Raw genomic sequence first — 17,147 nt, 5'->3', positions numbered from 1 at the left:
ACAGCTAGTTACAATATATGACATAGCTCCATTCAGCAATACTAAACAGTCCTCCAAAGTAGTACGTTCAGTCAACGATTTAACAATTGCAAATTTCAGGGAAAGCCTACAGCAGTTAGACTGGGATGAGGTGTACCGTGAACCTGATGCCAATTTAAAATATAATTTATTTCATGACATTTTTGTAAATGCATTTGAAAACTGCTTCCCCAAGAAAATAGTTAAATATACCCGTAAGAATCCTTGTAACAAACCATGGCTTACTAAGGGTGTAAAAATATCTTGTAACCTGAAAAGGGAAATGTATCTGACAGCAAGAAAGAGTAGTGACCCAGAAACTATCAAAAATTATAAAAACTACTGTGTTATATTAAGAAAAGTTATTAAAAATCCAGGAGTATGTGTATCATGTCTGAAATCAGCAATTCTGATAATAAAATTAATACAATTTGGAATATTATTAAAAAAGAAACAGGTCAACCAAGAGCAGAGGAAGACAGTATTACCATCAAATTGAATGAAAACTTTACGAACAAAAAGTCAGTAGCTGAAAATATTTTTAATAATCATTTTCTAAATGTTGTGGATATAGTAGGATCCAGGTGTTCATTAGAAGATGCTAGGCTGTTAATGGAAGAGGCCATACCTATGCAATTTGATACAATTGAAATCTCACCCGCTTCTCCCTCTGAAATTAGGAAAATAATAAACTTGCTTAAAAGCAAAAACTCAAATGGAATTGATGGCATTTCCAGCAAAATACTAAAAGCTTGTTCTCAACAGATAAGTAAGATTCTCAGCCACCTGTGTAATAGCTCTCTGGAACAGGGCATTTTCCCTGATAGACTGAAATATGCTATTGTTATACCTTTGCATAAAAAGGGGGATAGATCTGATGTCAACAATTACCGTCCAATCTCCCTTCTAACAGCTTTATCCAAAATTTTTGAGAAAGTAATGTATTCAAGAGTAGCTTCACATATCTGTAAAAATGAAGTACTAACAAAATGTCAGTTTGGTTTCCAGAAAGGTTTTTCAACAGAAAATGCCATATATGCTTTCACCAGTCAAATTTTGAATGATCTGAATAACCGAACACCACCCATTGGAATTTTTTGTGATCTCTCAAAGGCTTTTGATTGTGTAAATCATGAAATTCTGCTAGACAAGCTCAAGTATTGTGGCATGAGTGGGACAGTGCACAAATGGTTTAATTCGTACCTAACTGGAAGAGTGCAGAAAGTTGAAATAAGTAGTTCTCGTAACATGCAAAGATCAGCACATTCCTCAAACTGGGGAACTATCAAGAATGGGGTTCCACAAGGGTCAGTCTTGGGTCCTTTGTTGTTCTTATTATATATTAATGATTTGCCATTCTATATTCATGAACAGGCAAAGTTAGTTCTCTTTGCTGATGATACAAGTATAGTAATCACACCTGACAAACAAGAATTAACTGATGAAATCGTCAATACTGTCTTTCAGAAAATTACTAAGTGGTTCCTTGTAAACGGACTCTCACTGAATTTTGATAAGACACAGTACATACAGTTCCGTACAGGGAACGGTATGACGCCATTAATAAATATAGACCTTAATCAGAAGCATATAGCTAAGGTAGAATATTCCAAATTTTAGGTGTGTCCATTGATGAGAGATTAAATTGGAAGAAACACATTGATGATCTGCTGAAACGTTTGAGTTCAGCTACTTATGCAATAAGGGTCATTGCAAATTTTGGTGATAAACATCTTAGTAAATTAGCTTACTACGCCTATTTTCACTCATTGCTTTCATATGGCATCATATTTTGGGGGAATTCATCACTGAGGAATAAAGTATTTATTGCACAAAAGCGTGTAATCAGAATAATAGCTGGAGTCCACCCAAGATCATCCTGCAGACATTTATTTAAGGATCTAGGGATATTCACAGTAGCTTCTCAGTATATATACTCTCTTATGAAATTTGTTATTAACAACCAAACCCAATTCAAAAGTAATAGCAGTGTGCATAACTACAATACTAGGAGAAAGGATGATCTTCACTGTTCAAGATTAAATCTAACTTTGGCACAGAAAGGGGTGAATTATACTGGCACTAAAGTCTTTGGTCACTTACCAAATAGTATCAAAAGTCTGACAGATAACCAACAAGTATTTAAGAAGAAATTAAAAGAATTTCTGAATGACAACTCCTTCTACTCCATAGAGGAATTTTTAGATATAAATTAAGAAAAAAAAGAAAAAAATATTTAAAAAATAAAAATAAAAAATAAAGAAAAACAAAAAACACAAAAAAATAAAGTTGTTATATTAACTTAAGTATGTTGTTAAATTAACCTAATTATGTCATGTATTAGAAAATTCGACTCGTTCCACATCATTACGAAATATCGTATTCATGATCAATGGAACTAGTATTAATCTAATCTAATCTAATCATAACGCATCACACTTCCGTTACACCATTTTCTGCTACTGTTGATGTTGCCCTGTATTTGGTCTGCTCTTCATTTCAATTCACTGATCCCCAGTATATCTAGATTGAGCCTTTGCATTTCCCTTTTCAGATTTTCTAGCTTCCCTATCATCTGCAAACACCTGATATTCCATGCTCTGTCTCGTAGAACGTTATCCTTTCGTTGGTTATTCAATCTTTTTTGATGGTCACCTTCCCCCTTGGGAGTCACCTCCCGGAGAACCAAATGGTGGACTATTCCGGAATATTTTGCCAATGGAGAGATCATCATCACACTTTTTCAATACAGGCCACATGTCGCGTGAATAAACATTATGTGTCTTTAAAGCAGTGGTTTCCATTGCCTTCTCCCATCCTCATGCTGCTGATGATAGCTGATTCTTCCGCATTTAGGGGCAGTTTCCCACTACAAGGCAAGACAGTGCCCCGAAGCTCTGTCCGTTCCTCTACCCTCTTAGACAAAGCCGTTGGTAGAATGAGGGTGACTTCTTATGCCGGGAGTCTTCGGCTGCCAGTACAGATAATTTTGTATTGAAAATTTAAGCGGTGGCAGGGTTTGAACCCGATACCGATAACATTTTGATTACTAATCAAAGACGCTACCCACAGACCAGGGGGGTCACCACCTGCCATATTTATGTATCTTTATGTCTGGATTTGTTGCAGCTAGAGTTTTTAAATTTTGACTGCTATTTTCAACAGGTATTTTTATTTCACTGAATTAGAATCATTTTTTTTTCTTGTTGGAAAGACATTTTTGATTTTTTCCGTTAAGCCGTTTTTAACTGGGAAAATTTCTACGGAATTCTAATTCAGAGAAGGGCCAGTACTTGTCACGATTCTAATTGAATAGCTCCTACTAATACTCTGTGGCATTTCTGAAATTCTGAATATCGTGGTTAAGTGGTTTCTGGGGCAAAGATACGTATCACACTGAAAATGTGAAATGCTACAAAATTCGATTAAAGTAATTTGTCATGAAATTCACAAATAATTCTAATTTTATAATAAAAAAGTGTCCAGGAGAATAATCCGGGTCATCTCACGGTTCTTCTTGTTTACATAGCAGCTTTCTTACCTTTGTCACCCGTGCATTCTTGTTGTAAAATTCAGCTGACACTGAGCCTCGTGCATTCACACATTGCCCGTATGCTGTCCAGATACACTTTTGATGGTATTAACAACAGGAACAACGCAGACCCTTTCCAGAACCTTTAATCTACTCACGTGGCCTCATTAAATAACTCATTTTTTTCTGAGTACGACTATGAAGACATTTCATTAGATAAAAGTCTCAAAGCATTATGTTCTGGTTTCATTGCTTACATAACTGCTCCTGTGATAGCACTTTGGTGATGATAAATAACTCCAACAGTTTGAACTTTCCTTTCTTGGCACTACAACTTAGGACCGATTGGACAATCAAAATGTGGAGGATTGCCGTCACTTGATAATCGATGAAAACATGTTGCCTATAAGCTTGCTTCCTTAACTGCAAATTATTTACATTATGTCTTATTTCCATGCTATAGCACTGCTATAGTTTCTTTGTATTATCTCTCAAAGCGTCCTGTAATGTTCTTAGCTTCAGGACCCAAAACAGTAAATCAAAAATCAAAAAACGAACAGTAAACTTGGCTGGCTTTTATGACGATGATACCAACGGAAATATCAAAGTTTCTACTGCAAAAGAGTGAAATCACCGACTTCTATCTCATGTTTTCGAAAATGCGGAGGTTTGAATACGAACACACTGTAAGGTAGGTGATTTTTTACTGAGCGCACGTATAATTTAGATAAACGGGGAAGGTATTTCTGAATAGAATTTGTTAAAGAATTTTGGAGTATTTTAATTAGAAAATCAAAAAATTTTTACAGGTATAAGAAATGAAATGTCATTTTTTGCTATTTTGCTGCGTTCCGACTCCCGTTCAGTGGTAGATTCCCGTAAATTTAATGGTTGGACGCCAACGCTCTGTACTTACTCATACGCCGGCCTGCACTGGTGCCGTTCTGCTCGTCCTCTTCTGCCTTCAGTTCACCCCTCCTAGCCTGCATCAGCAGCTGGATAACATCTGGACGGACGATTCCCTCTTTATCTCGCGGCTTGATAGTATCTGCAACCACCGACCTGAAGTAATGTTCCGCCCTTCGGTCGAAGAACGGAATGTTCAACAGCTACCGTGCATGAAAAGAGAAATTATATTAATGGAGGGGAGATGATGAACCTACGTATTGTGCGTTTGAATAAAATGCCTACCTTCATGAGCTTCGGAGAGACAAAGTAACCAAAAGCAACAAGCACTTTCACATTGCTCATAGCGCGGCCCATACTGTAGAAAGTGTTGTTGGGCTCCGACAGCGAGTCCACCCTGACACCAAAAGCGGTTGTGGCTATTACGTCGTTGGTAACACGAGTGAAAAATTCCTTCATCTCCAGTGTCAGGACGTCGTTTCCACTGGAACCTTGTGGGAATAAAAGCAACTATGCTCAACAGCTTATACCGTCTCAACTAGATACTTAAAACTATTTGTTGTATTACTTAATGAGTCTTAGGGTTGCCCAAGATGAAAAAACGTTCTTTCCAAATTATTTGCTGTTCCCAGCATGACATTTTGGTTCTTTGATATTACTGGAGTGGTTACACAAAGGCTCCATTCAGCTGCATTAATTGTCCAAGATGCTCAAGAAGAGTTACCAGCATTCTTAAAGGAGAAATTCTCGTCAATACTAGAAAAAAAGGACCCTGTACAAATATGATGGGAAACAAATAATCGTTCAGGGATGCGCTGGACCGGTTTAAGGCCCAAGAGACAAGCTGAGGGGGTCGTCAGAAAAATCATCATTGTGAGATTACTGTGTAAATTAAGAGAAGTCATGACAACGTTTGGTGAAATTAAAAGCAAAGGCGGCAATACTAACAGTACAGTGCGAACTCCACTGCTCAACGCAGGGGAATGAGCAGGTGGGTGGAAAGAGTACACTGGAGGCTTCTATGAGAGAAAGACATGTCTGATGTGACAGAAGAAGAAATGGACGCCGATATGGAAGACGCATGAGATCCAGCAATAGTCAGAATTTAACAGGATTTTGAAAGACTTAGAATAAAGTAAAGTGCAAAGACAGATAACAGTCCCACGGCCGTTCTAAAATTATTGAGGGAAGTGGCAACAAACTATTCAGCTAGGTGTGTAGACTTTATGAGACTTGATTCGTATCATCTGACAATCGGAAAATTACCATCCACACAAACAAGATGGACAGATAAGTATGACAACTATCGTTCAATCAGCTTAACAGCTCATGTATCCAATTTCCTGAGAAGAGTACGCAGGAACAGAAAAGAAAATTCAATATATGTTAGACTGTGATCAGTTTGACTTTAGGAAACATGAAGACAAAAGAGTGGCTGTTCTGACTTGCACTCGATAACGGATGCATGACTTAAGAAAATCGTATCATCTCTGTCGAGTAAGAAAAAGCGTTTGACAGTGTAACAGGGCGCAGCATTTTCGAAATTCTCACAAAAAACGGTAGTCAGTTACGGGGAAAAAGGGTTAGATACATGTTTTACAACAACCAAGAGTGAAAAATAACAATGAAAAACGAAGAACGATGTGGTTGGATAAGAAGGGTGTAAGATAAGGATGCACTCTTTTGCCCTTACTCATCAATCCACCCATTGACGAAGCAATGAAGCAGATACGAATGATAAAATTTGCTGATTCCATTGTTATCCGCATTGAAAGTGAGGTAAAATTGCAGGAGTTGTTGAATGGAAATTTTATGTCGGAATTAGTACGTGGGACGGATACAGAAGTGTAATGTTTGGCCGTGCGCACACTATTATTCGCCTATAGCATACGAGTTGTATCTTCTGCAAAACAATATACCACCCTATAGCTTTCGAATCGTCGAAACGATTCGACGAACAGTCTATGGACGTGATGGTTCTTGTGTTGGCATTCAGGTTACTAGTCCTCAGTGCTTTAGCATATCTTGGATGTTATAGAGTGACATTTGCGCACTGTGGATTCTCTCCGATTAATATTTACTAATACCATTAGGTTCCATTTGAAATTATCTTAAGTGCACGTTTCTCCTCCTTATGCTACTCTAGAATATATCTGATTAAGAAATCACCCTAATGGAGTAATTACTCACCTTTGTGTTCAGCTGTCTTCTCAGAAAGATAACTGATCATTTGCTGTCCAATCTCTGTCATCAGCACGAACATATTCTTTATCTTCGTAGTAGTGAATGCCGGGCTCAACGTGGTCCGCATGTCGTGCCATTCCTTTCCTAAGATGAGAGAAGACTCAGTGTTACTCTTCTGAGCAAGTTCCTGTTTGTTTCCAAAATGGTCTCAACAGAAGCTACTGAGCTACTAACGCTTTTAGATAACCAGGGCAAAGAATCACTGGCATGATGCGACGCAGGTGACTGTAAAACTGTTTTACAGTTTGCAAGAAAATGTTTCTGTAATAGCTTGACAACTATTGAAGAAAATTTCCAAATATGAACTATCATGATGCAGATGGTGCCACAGCAATCCACAGTAGTAAGAAGGGAATGGTTTTGTGACACTAACCATTCCGAATCTCGTTTATTTAAGCGAATAAAAACTTCCTTTCACTCAGAGTGGATCATCTTAAGGATATTAATGTCAAAGGATTTCACCAATACTGGTGATATAATTGAAGCGTACGAGGTTCCATCTCTTTGCTCGCTTCGTTGATAACACAGTTCAATAACATTTAAGTTTTTAAATGTTAAAAGAAGTAAAATGGGCGAGCCTTACTGAGTTTTTCTCTGCCGATTATAAATCTTTTAGTAGCTTTCTCGTTATTCACTGTTTGTGAAAAATCCCATGAATAACATTTTTGGTAATCATCCATTTGGGTAAATGTAAAATCTTAGCTGGAATACATTTTACCTACCTAAAATGTATGTGAAGCAGATTTTCGACTACACTTCGTTTGAGCAACATCTACCTTGAGTATCCGCCGACATATTTTGACTCCATTTCCACCAGTAGCGTTTTTGCATTTCAGCTGTGCCTCGTTGGAAACGCTCGCCATGTTCATCGCTGACAGCGCCGAGGTTCTCAGGGAATAAATCAAGATGGCAGATCAACAAATGTGTTGTCAATGACGTATTACAATCCATGACATTGTAGTTCTCAGTCGACTCCCTGACCAGTTCTCTGTAATGTTCAGGCCTGCAGTTTCCCACGTTTATGACAACTTTTTTAAAAGACTTCCATGCAGCCGATTCTTGCATACTTAGGAGGGTTCCAGTGTGTGAATCATTAATAAGATGTGTAATTTGAGGACCAACAAATATTCCCTCTTTTATTTACGCTTCAGTAATCTTTGGGTATTTGGTTTCTGGGAAGAGAAATGCTTTCTTGTCACGCTCCACTGATTTCACAAAATTCTCTATCAAACATATTTTGATATGTAATGGAGGCAATAACATTTTGTCAGCACTTACAAGTGGTTGATGAAAAACGTTTACCTGTCCTAGGTTGAACGCCTCTCTCTTTGGTCAGATTTTCTTAATAAATTGATTGCTTCTATCTTTTCTATCACAAATGCACAAGAAGCAACAAAATTTTGTATAACAAAGTTGTAATCGAAGCAGAATAGGTATCACTTTAAAAACTGAACGTATCTACCATGAACAGTAATAATAACGGATACTTGACAGAAAGAAAAGCATGTTCGTGTAATTTTCCTCAATAACAACTGCATGGGCCATAAGAATGGATGGAAACTTATTTCTTTTACGTGGTAAAACCCCTTTCAAGCTCGTTTACGAGGAGTCAATGAACAGGCGTCAACCTTCTGATTTTATTCAAGAACCAAAATCCATCAAATCCTCGTATGTCAGAAAGTGAGGTTAATTTGTAGTAACGCCTTTCAGAAAGTCTGGATCGCTCTGTTGTTGTAATTCATTGATATCATCAACACTTTCACAATCTTCGCGTACGTATTTGCCGTCTGGTCGAGTTAGTATGGGAAGACCTGGTCCATGACGAACTAGTCGAATTGCTGATTCTACAGACGGATACCTACAGTATGTTTGGGCTATGAACTAATTCGAAATATATTTGTCAAGCAGAATCAGCAGTCGGATGCATGATCCTTGGGTTCCCGTCATTTCACAGCATGCAAAAAGGCATGGGACAAGATCCTTTTAATCAGCCAGTTCATAATGTTACACATTTGACACAACAGATTTCTGGAGTCCTGATCTTATTCTGGTGTATTTTACTGTCAAAATAACACTTGTAAGGTCGAGGAGTGAAATTTCGCCTCTGTATTTGCCAAGTGAATTCGTCGAAAACCCAACAAAAAACTTTTTTTTCATTTCCACATTTGAAAGATGTTACTACTTCTAAAACACAGTGCTTAAGAAAACACACTATTAGCTGACAATACACTTTTCAGTTCGCAGCTGAAGAACATTCAGGATCAGTTTCTATCAATAAATGAAGAATCTGTGTTTCTGACAAATAAGTACGACACTTTCTGTCTGTAATAGAGAATCTTCTGTATCTGTTGTTCGAGCAAACCTTGGTATGGGTGGGGAATCCATTATTGAGGTACGAGGAATAAAGAGAGGGCTCGTGGAATGGAGTCAACGAGAGGCCTAGAATTAGACCAAATATAATACAGCAAAGACCAGATCCCTCCTTTTACTCAGCCTGTGAAACACACAAGATCAAGAGGCGTTGCCTGTATTAGCCTGTATCCAATGAAAAGCTATGAGCTTTCGACATTACATCACGTCGGAAACAGATGGAGTTGAAGCGGAAAATTATCAGAACAAGAAGACACAAAGTCCTCATGGCCTGCTTTCCTCAGATATACTGTAGTTTCCACGTCTCCATAATGAGGCTGCAAAAGTGTTACGACATTTCGATCGACATACACGTGTAGAAGTTTCTTCTATTATGCAACTACATAAATCATATTACGTGGCAAGCTGAGTGTGAAAGTCTGGGAAATTATCTGTGTCTGTCCGTATGCCAACTGTCTGTACTAGATGAAAATCGTATGTCCTCAACACACCAATAAAAAGTACTGAAAAGTTGTTTTTTATCTATGTTGTCAAGAAATGTGAAATATACGAGTAAAACAGTCTTATGCAGCTTCCCCCTCCCCACGATCAAACAGCGTGGCGTGGTGGTGGGGGAAACGTGCCAGTTAGGCTGAGTTGGATGGCACGGTCCACGAGCCGAATTCTTGGCCACTGCTGGTCTAGGCAATCAAGACACACTGTAATGTTGTTCCATTAATTTGTTATGAAAGCGGTGCTGATAGACAATAAAAGCGGTTTAAAAGCTGTGAGCTGTCTGGGGAAGTTAACCTTGCATTACTGCGCAACTGTTTCACCAGGTATCCAGTCTAGCTTACCAAATTCCCAATCAGACTAACATTAATAATAATCTTTTAATAATCATACGACAACCGGTGATATATATAAAAAAGAGAATTTAAATAAAAAGAAATAAATCAGTTTATATTTGGAAATTTATTTTGACATTGATCATTGAAATTTCAGCATATTAAATTTGATTCATAACTAAACTGGTGCCTTATTTAGGATTGTGAAAATGTGAGTTTGTAATTTTACAGAACACATCAAATATGGAGCCAAGATTGGGAGACTGCATACAACACTGCATTCATAAAATAACACACAAAGAACGTTGAAACATATGCAAGAGGAAATTAACCACAACAAACCGATTCAATTTTCATCCAAAGAATTTACGTTCGTAGTGCAATCCTGTCCGTCATGAAATTACCACACACTTGTATACTAAATTCATACTAACTCTCTGTGAAATCTTCCCGAAAAGAATAGATGAGGGCTACTTTGATGCTTACACCAAATGCTTCACGTGGTCAACTTGGTTTACACAAAGAGTGTAACTCCACAATAATTTTGATAATTAAAATAAATTACATCGAAACGCAATTTTCAAAAGAAAAACCTCGAACTTGTTACTATCGGCTTACTATTAATCTGATGGGTCAAACAATTGTATAAGCACGTGGTACTGGTCTCACAAAGTACACCCCACATGGGTTGAACATGAAGAAAAGTTGCTGTATTGAAAAATATTGTCAAGACGGGACGTTATAATCTCACGCACATTCGCGTTTAAGATTGATGATCTTAGTTAGAGTTACTGATCAACACGTGGTTCCACTTTACTCACAAAGTAGTGACAAAGCAACTACTGGAAGATATTCTGAACTTCACACTCGAAATACACTGCGTTGCAATTTAAAACAACATTAGATATTTTAGAGCTAAACCTGGAATAAAGGTGATTAAATTTTCAGTTAGGGTGAACTTAAGAAATCCATTGTCCTATGGACTTAGCAGAGACGTGCTTAGCCGGAGATCTTACTACTTCAGACGCTCGCCGCGGACAGACTGACCTGGGCTCCTACCGAGCGTGCTTAACAGATACAATCGGAAGTGACCAGAGAGGCAGCTCCCTGTACCAACATGACAAGGGACAGACAGGACCATACTAAGAATAGAAACCTCTCTGCTTTTAGAAAGCGTAGCTACCGGTTCCGACGTTGGTCCTACTGTTCTCTAGCAGACAGGCTTGTCTGTTACCATCAAGCATGCAATTAGAAATACATTTGCTCATTCATCCTCTCACACAGAAGGGAAGGGAGATGGCAGTATCTTATCATATACAGTATATAAAAGAAAGCGGATGTAGGGTCTGTATGAGACTGTGTGACATGAATTTAAAGGGTAGTAGTGTGACAGATCGTTCTTGTTTATGTGTAAAAGTAACACGTTTCACTGCTCAGTCTCCTCTCAGATAGTCAGAAACACCACAGTAAATTTAGAAGAGGAATTTACGCCGTAAATGACAACAGATTTAAGAAATTAACATGAAAGGAATCGAACAGAGACCTTTCAACACTTCTTGGTTACTGTCACCACAGTTTTATGTGACGCGAAAAGCTTTCACAGCCTTGGAAGCTTGGCATATAAACAATACTAACTGAAAGAAGATCGATTTGTCATTATTGCTCTTACCTTTCAAGTTGATTAACATCTTTTGCAGCAGAATATCTTCCTTGTCGGCATTGGGCATGTCAAGGTGGTCGGTAAAGTGATCAAAGTCCTTGATGGTGATGGTGCGAAGGATGTCCGGATCCCTCACCATGACGAGGGGGTTTCCGAAGAAGTAGACTCCCGCATATCGATGTTTCTGGAACTTGTTGTACAGTACGATCACGTGATCAGTCAGGGACCACCTGCCGATTAGCGTGTCCAGCATGTTTCCGACGAAGGGCAGCGGCGGTGCGTAGGGCAGGCCGCGACGCGCGAAGTGCGTGTGGTAGCGGTACCAGCGGAGGGCGGCCAGCACCAGCAGGCCCGCCACCACAGACCAGCACAGCGTCCACCAGTCCGGGACCATGATCTGGAAAAGTGTGCAGGAAACTGTGGTGAGTGTCATCTGTCGGTTCCAACTAACACAAATAATAGCAATGGTTCGAAGAAATAACTCGAGCACTCTGGTAGAAACACCTCATTTCTCGGTGATGTTTCCTCCTTGTAACATGTCTGGAAGTTGGAAAAGACATCATGACCGAGGATGCTATGGACAAAGCAACGAGATACACTCACAAAGGGTAGGCTACTTTTAATGGTCTTATATTCACTTATCACTCACGAATTAATAAAATTTTAAATATTTCTGCTATATTTGTTACGTATTACTAAAACGTCTGTGTAGCCTCTAGAATGTCTAAGCATCCTTCATCAGGACAGAGTTTACCCAGCAGGCTTTGAAAATATATCTACATCACTTCACTTTCCACAGTCGCCGTAATCTGAAAGACAATTGTGCTGGAACGTCGCAGCTTCGTTCTGATCCGCGCCGCTGATGTTTCTGGGCTCCGTCGTTCCCTGGAACCTTCTTTGTTCATACAGCTTCGCTGTCGACAGACGTGGCTACTTGGTAGGATCAGTAATACACTCCGATGATTATTGAATGCTGGCTCCAGATTGGGGGAAAATTAGTGATAAAATTTAAATAATTCCGACAGGAGACTTCCTCCGCGGTACTGATTCAAGGCGACGGCTGTCTGTACTGTCTATGCTTCTACACATGAATACTTACACATTCCAGTGAAATTCGATCCGATTGAAAAATACCTCACTTTTCAGGAACTTTAATTTATTTAATCTTCTTGTAGCTTTTGCCAACATTTAATTACATTTAATACGACGTTTATACCCCTTAGGCTTTAATAAACTTCAGTTGTTGTTGTAGTTGTTGTTGTTGTTGTTGTCGTCTTCAGTTCAGAGAGTGGTTTGATGCAGCTCACCATGCTACTCTATCCTGTGTAAGCCTCTTCATCTCAGAGTAACTACTGCAACACACATGCTTCTGAATCTGCTTAGTCTATTCATCTCTTGGTCTCCCGTAACGAGTTTTACCCTCCACGCTTCCCTTCAATACTACATTGGAGATCACTTGGTGCTTCACAACGTTTTCTACCAAACCATCCCTTCTTCAAGTCACGTTGCGCCATAAATTCCTCTTCTTCCACATTCTATTCAGCACGTGATCTACCCATCTAATCTTCAGCATTCTTCTGTAGCACCACATTTCGAAAGTTTCTAACCTCTTTTTGTCCAAAATATTTATCGTCAATGTTTTGTTTCCATACATGGCTACACTCCATACAAATACTTTCGAAAAAGACTTCCTGACACTTAAATCTATACTCGATGTTAACAAATTTCTCTTCTTCAGAAAGTCTTTCCTTGCCATCGCCAGTCTACAGCAGTTGGATTTGAGTACTGACGACCCTGACAATCTGTACTGCACGAACGATTCAAATCTGTTTTCCAACACGAATCGACGAATTGAATGTGACGGTCCCAAAGTTGATTTAGGCCATATTGGATTCTAAAAGTCCTCCAGACGGAGGAGGAGCTGGAAGGAGAGGATGGGGGGGAGGCAGACTGAGTAGTTCATTTGGTTTTATCGAATCTATTTTAAGTGGTAATCCTCGCTCTAAAAGACTTTGCAACTCATTGTGAATTGGCCATATCTGTATGGGGCACGTATTTGTTGGCCTGTACAATCAACAAACATTAAAGGTGATTTAGGGCTTGTAGGTAAGCCAAATGCTATCAAACTTCGAAGTGAAGCGTTGTATCCTCTGTCACTCTAAGAAAATATTCTGCCACTAAAGTTAACCTCAAAATACAGAGCAGCGGTCATGTACTTGCGAACAAAAATTCGACTGAAATTAAAAACCACTGCAGTCGAGAAAATCTTGTCAGTACTGTATTTAATAGTCTATCTGTTACGTTATTCCTATACTACAACCCAACAATCAATAAGTGAAATCAAATCAAACAGAGGTATTATCAGAAACCAGTTACAAGTTAAAACTGATTTTGAAACAGAAGCTATTGCAACTGAAACCCGTTTCCATTTTCATGGCAGGTAAAACTGTTAAGACATGAAAGAAACACAATTCATTTACAAGTATCACATGTTCCATGCTATAAGACCTCCTGATTCAAGGTACAAGATGGTGCACGATCGAATAAGTATGGCTTATGTCATATAAACAGTTTTAAAAATATAAAGCATTTTAACAGGTTTGTTTGCGTGGCCATCATACGCTGCAAGCACAGAAATATTCGTTTTCTAGCTACATTGTATTTTATATTATTTCAGACGCGTTTCCTCTTTTACTTTAAAGCATTTTCTGTGAAATCTAGAACGATACAGTTTCGTTTCGATATGGGATATTTGTAGATTATAAAACAAGACGTTAACCGTCTTATAATCTACAAATGCCGCATATCAAAATGAACCTTTATCATTCTGGACTCCCCTGAAGATGCCTTAAAGTAGGAGACGAAAAGCTTCTCGAACAAATAAAATACACTGCAGCAAGATAAAGGCGGTTTTTATTATAAAAAAACGAACACGGTAACATTCTGTGGCTCAAGATTTATCAGTACATTTCAAATAGCTTTAATATAGTATGCACCAGTTACACATGTAGAAGGCGAAATATTTAGAAGCGCTGCACAAAACATAACCTAATGTCAACAACAACAGAAACTGTAGAAAATGGCGGAAACTGCATATGGGGATCTCTAGTGTTTTTTGCTTTATGTGATCATGAAGTCAGTCACTAGCCTGAAGCACCGAGCAAAATATTCTGCGTACACTATCCTCTAGGAACAACACTCTTCCTCATTTTATATCTAGCAAAAAGATGAAATTCAAAATATTCTGTCATCACAGCTTTGCATCGGAAGTGGGAGAAAGTTTCTCAGTTCTGCGACTACAAAGCGAAATCACAAATAAGTGCTACCTTATCTTCTATACGAATATTTCTGTGTAAAAAAAGAAGAGATCAGTGTTATTCTTCCCTCAAATAACATGGATTTACATTCACACATTCTATTTCACTACGTCTTACCTTTATTTGCTGCCAAGTTCTTTCCTCTACACCTTCACCAACAACTGCAGGAAACCTTACAAATTAATCGCACAGTATAACTCTAGCAACAATGAGACCACGCACTTGTAAGAGCACATTCACTATCCCACCCGCGGGGCGTGCCTGAAACTGCCGAAGCTTCCCAGGACGAAGCGAGCCTCTGTTGATATACAGCGCACGAGCTGGCGGGAGGCTCGGATGAGGCAAAGGAGGGGAGAGTGGGGCGGCACATTACGTCACGGGCGTCCCGGATATGTGCGCAGCGCAGCGCAGAGCAGACCTTCGATAAGATAAAACCGACTGAGGTGACGAGCGTGAGTTGTCACGTGCTAGACCTTGGGGCATTCAGAGCCTCAATGTGATTCATCCATCCACTACCGACGGATTTTGACTGATATTCCGGATGTAAATAGATCACCCAATGCAGCTAACCTTTAATGTTTCCTAATGGTTGTATCGCAAATTATAGTCTCTTTATGCTTAAGTGTTGTCGAATTGAGAAAGAGAACGGATAACTACGAGTGGAAGTCACATTCTGAGGGTTCCGCAGAAATTTAATTGCTTATGTCTATACAAATAAAAATCAGTTGCCGCTTGTACGAAAGATCATCACTTGACAACTACTCAACCGATCTGATTGATTTTTTGCTTTTGTTGTTAGGACAAGGTTTGTATGAAGGAAAATTTTTGGAAAGCTTGCGGAATAGTCGGAAATTTGGACGGTACTTTTGTATGAAAATCTCAATGAAAGAAATGTAACGGTCAGTTTGACAGTTCTGCTGTCAGATGTTTTCACAGAAAAAATAATTGTAATGTTCATTTTGACTGTTCTGCTGTCGCATATTTTCATAACAAAAAATGCCGCGTTGAACATTGATATTTTTTAAACACGAATACAATGGAAAACGATATTTCAGTGTGTTATCGGTCACGATTATATCTTTGGTGTGTTGCAAAGACTAAATTGATGTCTGTTCGTGGCAGTTTGTTGCAAACATTAAGTTGATTTCAGTTCGTGGTTTATTTCGTTGGCTTCGAAATATCGGTCGGCACACGCGCTACGTAGGTTAGCTACATGATCGTCGAGTCAATGAGACTGACGAAGAGAGTAGACAGTGTTTTGATTCCGCCCACACAAATTCAAGAAACGATTCGGTCGGGTGACTCCCTTCTCGACCATCTGACTGACTGATAGATGACGAATAGTCTAAAGCACTGGCGTTAGGGACGTGTTATACAAGAAACGATTTCTTTTGGAACTGCTGCGAGAAAGAACACGCTAAGATGTGCTGTGAAAATGGGTGGTTATGTTTCTCTTCTCGCAATAATTTCCAACAGAAATCAGGAAAGTTGTATTTATGGTTAACTTAATAATCCAACCTCTTCGTAGAATAAAACCATGCGAAATTTTATCATTAAGTAGATCCAGCAGCTGGGTAGGTCTCTCCCAAACGATTTGCCCATTCATTTTAACTTCTACTTGCAATCAAGATTCTGCTTGCAATAACAATAAATAAGGTCGGTGGGGAGGGGGAGGAGAAGATGGAACGAGAAGTGGGGAGGAAATGAATATAAAGAAGAGGAGGGAGTGTATGGACAGAAAGATGAGGGAGCAGGAGATGGATGGAGAGGTTGTGGGATAAGAGCAGGGGAAGGTGATGGTCAGAGGTGCGGGGAGGTGAAGGAGTGGACAAACGGAGGGGCGAGGAGGATAAGAGGAAGGAGGAAGGAGATTAGGACCTACGTCCAATTCTTGTACACATTTAGCAATTACGAAGCACTGCCAGGTTCTCTAGCAGATAATATTAATAACTTCATGTGGCTCAACGGCCTGGTGCGAGTGGATTTTGGACGTCACTTCCGTGACAAGTGTCCCTGAACTACCTCAGTAATCCAATCGGGGAATCCGAACCAGGTCTTGTTTCTGGTGGTTTCTCACACTAAGAGGTGAAGAGTAGATTAAAACAGAGACTGAAAGATCAGCGGCATAGCCAAGATTAGTTTTCGCAACTTGTCGCTTTCAAGGTATGCATTTTACTGATTCACCACCACGTCTATACGATGTAGGTAGTTAACCAATAGCGTTTCTTGAGTCGGTTTGCCAGTATCAAAATATGTGACTGTCATGGCCGTAT

At 39.2% G+C, this 17,147-nt stretch overlaps 1 protein-coding gene across 1 annotated transcript in view; it reads right to left on the bottom strand.

Moving 5' to 3' along the window:
• Window positions 1–15,166, bottom strand: part of LOC124775443 (cytochrome P450 9e2-like) — a 37,654-nt gene extending 22,488 nt beyond the window's left edge. The window contains exons 1-5 of the mRNA XM_047250275.1: window positions 14,992–15,166; window positions 11,567–11,954; window positions 6,647–6,784; window positions 4,742–4,947; window positions 4,467–4,659 (exon numbers count right to left, since the gene is read on the bottom strand). Coding sequence (XP_047106231.1) covers window positions 4,467–4,659; window positions 4,742–4,947; window positions 6,647–6,784; window positions 11,567–11,951 — 922 coding nt within the window. The 5' untranslated portion in view covers window positions 11,952–11,954; window positions 14,992–15,166. The remainder of the gene's footprint in view (window positions 1–4,466; window positions 4,660–4,741; window positions 4,948–6,646; window positions 6,785–11,566; window positions 11,955–14,991) is intronic.
• Window positions 15,167–17,147: the final 1,981 nt, after the last annotated feature.

Source organism: Schistocerca piceifrons, chromosome 2 (assembly GCF_021461385.2).
Source record: "Schistocerca piceifrons isolate TAMUIC-IGC-003096 chromosome 2, iqSchPice1.1, whole genome shotgun sequence".
In the NCBI taxonomy this organism is placed as follows: domain Eukaryota; kingdom Metazoa; phylum Arthropoda; class Insecta; order Orthoptera; family Acrididae; genus Schistocerca; species Schistocerca piceifrons.
Note: the sequence above shows the minus strand (reverse complement) of the source record. Positions and strands in the feature narration are given on the sequence as shown.